The sequence below is a fragment of the Theobroma umbraticum genome, unplaced genomic scaffold, assembly GCF_002168275.2.
Source record: "Theobroma umbraticum cultivar Fairchild unplaced genomic scaffold, ASM216827v3 scaffold_20.0, whole genome shotgun sequence".
Lineage (NCBI taxonomy): Eukaryota > Viridiplantae > Streptophyta > Magnoliopsida > Malvales > Malvaceae > Theobroma > Theobroma umbraticum.
In genome coordinates, this window is record NW_018397266.1 from 3149671 (window position 1) to 3158924 (window position 9254).

Genomic DNA, 9254 nt, shown 5'->3' on the forward strand with positions numbered 1-9254 from the left:
TCGAAGACTTTGAGTACATGAGAATGACACAAAGATTAAGGAATTCAAGCTCTTGGCTGATGTTCTATTTTTGAGAAGATTTGTAAAGTGTGAAAGAGAAATATGATCTAGAGAAATAAGGCTTTTCTCTCATCTTGAAATGAAGTACACTTTTTTTTTCTTTTCTTGGTACTCTCTTTTATTTGAAATGTTGCTTTTGGATATATATATATATATATATATATATATGCATATATATATACACGCACATATATATATGCATATATATATATATATATACATAAATATATATATATAGCCTCTCACAAAATCTAGTTGTTAGAGAGAAAGAGGAATTCAAAAATTCAAACCATTGGCATTAGGGCCACTTTAGTCAAGTATGTCACTCATCAGGAATCGAACATTGCCTAACGAAAGTTGACTCTTCATGCCCTAGTTTTAATCCTGATGCTTTCTATTTTCTAGGGATCAATCATTTAACCATCAAGAAGTTGATTCTTTTTTACCTACTTTAAGGTAAAGACATTTTGTTTCACATGAATTGATCATTCATTTTCTGAGAAGTCGATTCTTCATGACTTTTGAGCGTTTTGAAATGTCAAACTTTGGTTTTTCCATTCAAATTTCCCCCTTTTTAACTTTTTTAACTAGTTTCCATCTCTCCTTTGGCTTCTTCAAAATGTTTCCAATCTTTCTTCACTTTGCCTAAAGGAATTAATCATTGGAGACTTAAGAAGTCGATTCTTGCTATCTAGATTCTTTTGATCTAATAGCTTTTTATTTTGTAAGAATCGATGGTTCACTCCTTGACAAGTTGATTCCTTTCTATTACAAATAAGAAATATAGCTTTCTATTTATCAAGGAATCATTTCTTCAAGGAATCATTTCTTCACTCCTAGAAGTTGATTCTTTTTTGCTGGAACTTGATTTTAAAGCATTCAAATAATTTTATCTTTCACAAACAACTTTAAAAACTCTTTAGGGAAAGTTCTTTCATTTTAAAGATGTTTTTTTAGGCTCACAAACATATTTAAATCATTGAATTCTATCATTTCCAAACTAAAGTCAATTTCAAAAAAGACAATAATTGAGGGGTTTATTTGATTATGCCATTAAATTTCTAAACATTATAATTTGAAAAAATTTGTTGAAAACCAAAATTTTCATATGGTGTTCCCTATGATTAAAAGTTTTGTTATGTTACAATATTTGATATTCTGAGGTCTTAAACATTTTTTCCTTTTTTATTTTTTTTGTTCTTTGGTTTTACAAATGATCATTTCATCCCTTGCTTCATAATTTAATTAAATACTTGCATATCTTTTATAGTATATATGGTTTTTGGACTACAAAAAAGGGGATAGCTTCTCTTATCCATGAACTCTACCATATTGATTTCAGTATATATTTTTAAGATTTTAGAGTTGGATTTTCAAATTCAAACCGTTGATATGTCCCCTTAAAATCTTATATACTTGGATTTCGAGAATAAGACCCTAAGTTAGAATTAAATATTAAGTTAAAGCCTCAAATTGTAGACTATTTTACTATGTTGGGCAGGGTACAAATACAGGACTATAATCTTAATAATAAAGTTGTTATCGCATCACCATAGATACTAACTAGCGGCTATTACATCGAAGGTTATTGTAAATGAATAAATATTCCGCTAAAACTACAAACTGCTACTGTTTCATATCTTATCCTCTTAACATTTTTCCCTGCTCGACAGACTACAATTGATATTTTTATTTTATTTTATTTTATTGAATATTGAGAAGAAGAATAAGTTGGACAAAGAAAGCAGAAAGGAGACAAAATAATACCCGATTTAAGGCCAATTATTTGGCTAGCCAAGCTGATCATACATAATGGAGTAGTGCATTACTTTTTTTTTTTTTAATTCATTTTTGTTTCGTTTTCACCCTGAGACACTAGATTTAGGGCAGAAACTAAAAGGGGTTATTTAGTTCCTGAGGCCAAAGCCAAATTGGAGTTAGGACAAATGAAACTAATTAATAGATAACATTAATGGAAGTCATAATTGTTTTCCAAGAAATTAATTAAAGATTAGCCCACAGAATTAATCAATAATGCCCAACATGATCAACATGGTACGCTAGTGATTATGTTTTTACACATGGTGTTAACTCGGTTTTCAATCTTTAGTTAAGCTCATAAGGTGCTTTAATTAAAGGATTTTTCAAGCATTGAGGCTGATAGTAGCTTAAGCTAATAGTATATTAATCCACACAAACGGTGATAGTTTTTGGTGCTGGAAAGAAGAGATAAATCTTTCATTTGGATGCACCCATTTAATCATCATTTCCCTTTAAAATCGTTTAGGAATTGATAGAACTTAGATGAGGAGTATAGATTTTACGATGTCCCCTGTAGAGATTAGAATTTTTCTCAAAAATGATATGTTGGGATTAGTTTCCCTCGTTTAATTATAATTTAATAAAGTTCACTCCCAAAGAAAAAAAAATTATTATATATATATATATATATAATTAAGATTGAGATTAGCATGGGCTAACTATAAGTATTTAGTAGTGCCAGTCAAAGATAGAGACAACAACCAAGGATTCACTCGTGACTCTTCTCTGTTCTAATCATACAATCATGAAATGTTGATTATGCAATGAATACTCACAATTTATACAAGTGATAGACACATGAAAAATAATTTTCTAATAATTTTTTTATGATGATTTTATAGAGTGAGAGATATATAACATTCAATTATATTTCCCTTCATGCACTCAACCTATTCCATCCCATTTTTGGTCCTTGATTGGACCAGCTACAGCTCAAAGCCACAACTTTTTTTTTTCTGAACCTGAAGAATGAGATATACACCATTATTACCTTACAAAGTTACCTGGGAACGACTGCGAGAGAAGTATGTTGCTTGGACTGCTGCATATAAGTACATAACTGCGCCATTTAATTTTCATTTAATAAGCACTTTTTTCGGCTGCTATATACTCATTTAAGCACTTCGAGTTCTAAATTTATTACTTAATATCTTAACTAATTAAGCATAGAAATGAAGATATGTGAGAAGAACATTATAGGACAACCTTTTTCCAAAAAAGAAAATTAAGAAAATATAATTTTTTTATGGCCTACTTCTCTTAAGAAAATATAATTTCTTAATTAAATATATATAATATTTGAAGTAATCTTAGGGCAGAAACCAAATAGGAGGCTAAATTAATAATCTATATATAATATTCTTTCAAAAAAATTAATTGTCTATATATATTTGAGCAGATAAAGCCTTTCAAAAAAAATATGTGATAGATAAACATTAATCGGTGTCAGTTTCAATTTTTTTTTCTCAACTGAAATTATATACATATATATATATATATATATATATATATTTCAGATCAAATCCTCCCTGATTATCTGGAAGCAATTCCCTTTGATAGTTGAATATTGAGGACAGAATATATGCTTAATGAGCCAAAGTTTGTTATAAGTCACAAGGAGGAGAAGGAGAAGAAGAAGTATAAAATCCTCACAACTTCTCAGGGATTGCACAAGGTTTGACAGATAGGGCTGCCAGGTACATATGGAGACTTTTCAAAAAGCGTCGGTCAAAATTGAAGCCCGAGATGCTTAAATTTCCAACTCTCAGCTCTTTGCCGCACCTAACTCAAGTCCAAAAAATAAGCACGATAGCTCTTAGAAACAGGTTTCCATGTCGATACACAGAACTTAACATGTAACTATCTATACTACATGATGATTTCTCCCCTCAAAACATGTACGGAGGAAATTGGGAATAATTAATAAGTTTAAAGGATAATAATATTGTTATTATTCATAAATAAATAGTAATCCAAAGTAATAGATGATACATACATTATATTTATTTCTTGTAGGTAAGTAAATTGTGTCAGTCTTAAATACCATGATAAAATTAAAAAGATAAAACCAATCAATACAAAAATAAGACAACTACTAGGGATCATTAAAAACCCTTGCCTGATCAGTTATCATGTACATGATGTATTAACTGCTGGGGCTTAGTAATTAGGTTTTACACTTCAAAGAGAGAGTTTCTGCAAACTTTCTCATAAATGGTAAAGCTAGCAGTATAAAGTTACTATGTTTGTAAATATATAGGGAAATGGATGGTTTTGAGGATTGAAAACGAGGATTTAGAGCTAGATGGTCAAAAGAAGGGACAGGAGGGAACTGAAAAGAGAGAGGGTGTCCACGCCATGGAGAGACAGCCACCTGTACTTATATGTAACCATTCTCTGTAGTTAACTTAACCACATAAGTTGGTTACTTGTTAACCCCAGAGGCTAAAGGCCGAAACCCTGGCTTCACAGTTCGCACTCTCCCAATCCCCTAATGGTCCCCTACCCTTTCTTTCATTTCAATACAACAACAATGTCAATCACCCACCTTGACCTTCCCTCCCCTCCGCTTCTACTCACTCCTTTGAAGGCGCCCTTATATAATTCTCTTTCTCTTCCTCTCTCACTCTCTCTCTCTCTCTCTCTAACCCCCTAGGCCCTATATATATATATATTCCTCTAAAGTTACATCTCTTGTAAATTATACTCTTTTTTTCTCTGTGCTCTCATTTTCTCTCTCTCTCTCTCCCAATATCCTCCCTTTCATCAGCCATACATATTTATCAAAAAATTGCAGTGTATCAACTAGTATATCAGCAGCAGCAGGAGCAGCAGCACTTGTCATAGAAACACAGAGATTTTATCCTCTTTTAAGTTAGTTAAATAACGGTTATTTACTCTCCCCATTTTGCCCTCTGTAAGACATCTCCCTTTCAATGCTCTTCATCTGCTTCCGACACAAGCTTAAACTCCAGAACTAGATCTTCCCACCCTGAACACTCTTTCCAGCTTTACATAAAATTAAGATCTATTTCCAGAAAAAGAAAAAAATGATCACCTGGAAGGATCTTTACAGCGTTTTGACAGCGGTGATCCCACTGTATGTGGCTATGATCTTAGCTTACGGCTCTGTCCGTTGGTGGAAAATTTTCTCCCCTGACCAGTGCTCTGGTATCAACCGCTTTGTCGCCATATTTGCTGTTCCCCTCTTGTCTTTCCATTTCATTTCCACCAACGACCCTTACGCCATGAACTTCAGGTTCATCGCGGCCGACACCCTTCAGAAAATCATCATGCTATTTGTTCTTGGGTTGTGGACTAATTTCACTAGAAACGGAAGCCTGGAATGGATGATCACCATTTTCTCTCTATCCACTCTACCCAACACTCTAGTCATGGGCATTCCTCTATTAATCGCTATGTACGGGCGTTACTCAGGAATGCTAATGGTTCAGGTCGTGGTTCTCCAGTGTATTATTTGGTACACTCTTCTTCTTTTCCTTTTCGAGTACCGTGGTGCCAAAATACTCATCATGGAGCAGTTCCCGGAAACTGCAGCTTCCATAGTTTCCTTCAAAGTTGATTCCGATGTGGTATCACTAGATGGCCGTGATTTTCTTGAAACCGACGCTGAAATTGGCGAAGACGGAAAGCTTCACGTTACTGTGAGGAAATCCAATGCTTCCAGGAGGTCCTTGGGGCCCTCTTCGCTTCCTGCATTGACGCCGAGGCCTTCGAACCTCACTGGAGCTGAGATATACAGTTTGAGCTCTTCTCGGAATCCGACTCCAAGAGGTTCGAATTTTAACACCTCGGACTTTTATTCCATGATGGGAATTCAAGGTTTTCCTGGAAGGCAGTCTAATTTCGGTCCAGCCGATTTGTACTCTGTTCAATCCTCCAGAGGACCAACTCCAAGACCATCAAATTTTGAGGAAAATTGTACGGTCATGTCTCCAAGATTTGGATTTTATCCAGCACAGACAGTTCCTACATCGTACCCTGCTCCAAATCCTGAATTCTCATCCGTAACAAAGAACAGTAAAAGTAGCCAGCCGCAGCAGCAACAACAACAAGTTCAACCGCAGCAACAGCAGCAGCAGCAGAAGGAGAATACTAAAGTGAATCACGATGCAAAGGAATTGCACATGTTTGTGTGGAGTTCCAGTGCTTCGCCGGTATCAGAAGGCGGAGGACTTCATGTCTTTGGTGGGACAGATTTTGGAGCATCCGAGCAATCTGGACGATCTGATCAGGGAGCTAAAGAGATCAGGATGTTGGTTGCTGATCACCCTCAAAACGGGGAAAACAAAGGTATAATAATCTAATTAACAAATTCATCTAATCAGTTAACAATTACTTAAGTTGATACTTAGTAAAATGTTTTGAATTTCTTAAAATTGTTTAATACTACGGAGTACATAATAGAATTGTTGCTTTTGGTGTGAAGCTGCGCCTGCCATTGGTGACTTTAATGCAGAGGACTTTAGCTTTGCTGGGAGAGATGGGGAGGAGGAGAGAGAGAAAGAAGGGCCCGCTGGACTCAATAAGTTGGGGTCAAGTTCAACGGCTGAGCTGCACCCTAAAGCTGCCGGAGCACCGGAGTCCGGCGTTGGCAAACAAATGCCTCCTGCTAGTGTGATGACCCGCCTGATCTTGATCATGGTCTGGCGCAAGCTTATTCGAAACCCCAACACATACTCCAGCCTCATTGGACTTGTTTGGTCTCTAATTGCTTTCAGGTCAGCTGTAATTAATTAATCAAGGCTCTAACTTGGTTGGACAAGTCCCCCCGGTTTTTGGCATTTAGATGTCGTAAATAAATTTACGGGTTTGGGTTTGGGGTTTTCATTGCAGGTGGCATGTGCATATGCCGAAAATAATAGAGCAGTCTATCTCCATCCTCTCAGATGCTGGACTGGGAATGGCCATGTTTAGCTTAGGTGAGCATTTCGGGTTATTTGCTTTATCTTCAAGTAATATTATTAGTATTACTTTTTCTTTGCTTTTCTTTTCTTTTGTTTTCTTCTTTTAGAAAACAACAGTAATGCGAATAAGTCCAAGGGCTTGAAGTGCACTTGACCTAAATAAATCTAGTAATCATTCGAAACCAATTCTATAAGGTAACAAGTATACGCCCTCACTGACCAAGTTTAACTATTTCTGATTTTTTTGCTCGGTTCAGGCAACTATGTACTAATTAAGGTGACTGATATTATTAGAAAATGAAAAAAAAAATCATCATGTATTACAGGAACTGTGACAATTGCTAGACCACACCAAGGTGTGGTAGGGCATATAGTTTGGTACTGATGTATACGCTGTCTAAGCAATGGGATGGTTACACAGCTCACAGCCATGCACCTTTTTTTATTATTGTTATTATTTTTGAATTTTTTGTTATCATAAGAAATTGGAGGTTAATCTTTGGACTGAAAATCGGATTGACCTCCCGACATGTGGGGTCGTCTTGCGACGTTGGCTAGCGGTCCAGGGTCGGTGGGCATTGGTTGTAATAGATGCCATTTTGGCCCCATGTTAGTGAAGGTGGTTGAATTGAAAGATTAGGGTTTAAATGTCACTTATCGTTTTCTAGTTGGAGTCCTAACTTTGGTTGTTATATGGTTAAAGGTCTGTTTATGGCTCTGCAACCCAAGATCATCGCTTGTGGGAATTCTGTGGCCTCCTTTGCCATGGCCGTTAGGTTCTTGACCGGTCCGGCTGTCATGGCTGCAGCTTCAATTGCAGTAGGGTTGCGTGGCACGCTACTCCGCGTTGCCATTGTTCAGGTAAAATTTAGTTATCTTCCTCAATAACTATATATGCAGGTTGGTGTATGTATTCTTTGAATGTTATAAGTATTTGCTAATCAAGTGATGTCTAATTTTGTTGTCTATTTAGGCTGCTCTGCCACAGGGAATTGTACCATTTGTGTTTGCCAAAGAATACAATGTTCACCCAGCAATTCTTAGCACAGCGTAAGTGAAACCTGGATTAATCGCTACAATTCAATTCAGTTCAATTCCATTTTGTAATCAAAACTTCTGTAGCTGATGCCTGAATTTGTAAATATTTGCAGGGTCATCTTTGGGATGTTGATAGCATTGCCGATAACGCTTGTGTACTACGTCCTTCTAGGATTATGAAGATCATTTGGGTTTTTTTCCCATAGCAAGGCAGAATATGAGGGGAGTTTTCGTGTGGTGATTGCGTGTCATACGTTTTGGGAGCGTCGATCACAGCCTGATTACGTTGTTAATTATAACATGAGGATTTTCCGGTAAAGAAGAAGTTAGTACAAAAGAATTTGCCAAAGGTTCCAAAATTTTTGGAGCTAGCTTAGCTAAGATATTTGACTTAGTGAAGGTCCCCTGATATAAGGATCATGCCCCCATTAAAAGCCAAGTTTATCCAATTTCCTAGAGTTTTGAGAAGAAAAAAGAAAAGAAGGCCACTCCAGCACAAGGGAGACATTGAAGAGGAAAACGAGGGGAAAAAAAACAGGTGGTCACTTGATAATCTTATTAATTCTCTTCATCTCCCTTATGCTTTGTAAAGTTTAATTTCAAAGTTAAATGTCTATAATATTGCAAAGCGACAAGGGATATGATTAATGAAATGAAGTAGAAAGGGTTTTCCTTTTTCTGTTTAGTTTTTAATCTTTTTTTTTTTGGGTATTTTTCTATTAGTTTTTCTTTTGTTCCTAATGTCGGGTTTCGGATTGTCCGTAGAACCGGCAATTATTTGCGTTTGTCGTCTTTCTTTTTGGTTTGCCAAGGACTTCATTGATCATTGCTCACTCACCTTTAATTGCTAATTACGAAGACTGACGATGGATTTTTGATTTAGACAGCGACGTTTCTCTAATGAACTTTCACGCAAAGGATAAAGGAAAAAAGCAAAATTATGCAAGAAAGATAATGAGAGTGAGGGGTCCCTTTTGGTGGAGGGGTTGGAACCTGTTTGCTTAGAGACTTAATGTGTTTTTTGTTGAAGGTGAAAAGAGGGGAAGCCCAAGTCAAAAGCAGCTAGCTAGCTAGCTATGCTTAGCTTTTGCTTTTAGCTTTCGATGCGCCCCAACCCCTCAACCCTCAAAGCTATGCTTTTAGCTAAGTCGTCATTCTAGTTAGGGTGTGGTGGCTTTGGTCAAACATTTCAACTTCTTCCTTGACCGGGTGTTGGGGTTACACTGGCTGCTGCCACGTTGATTTATGCAAAAATTAACATCAAAATTGATTCAATTTCAACTAGAAACCATTTTCATAATCAAATTGGGATTGGGATGATATGAAAGATGCTTATGTTTAAGGTGATTGGGACCTCCACAATCTCTTTGGGTGTCCATCTCAACTTTTTTATTAATTCGATGGAAA

The 9254-nt window shown here is 36.1% G+C and overlaps 1 protein-coding gene across 1 annotated transcript; it reads left to right on the forward strand.

Moving 5' to 3' along the window:
* Window positions 1-4430: 4430 nt before the first annotated feature.
* Window positions 4431-8532, forward strand: LOC110423006 (auxin efflux carrier component 7-like). Its single transcript, XM_021437087.2, has 6 exons — window positions 4431-6195; window positions 6332-6623; window positions 6739-6824; window positions 7513-7670; window positions 7783-7859; window positions 7961-8532. Exons 1-6 carry the CDS (start codon window positions 4932-4934, stop codon window positions 8025-8027), a joined length of 1944 nt encoding a protein of 647 aa, XP_021292762.1. The 5' UTR covers window positions 4431-4931; the 3' UTR covers window positions 8028-8532.
* The last annotated feature ends 722 nt before the right edge of the window (window positions 8533-9254 follow it).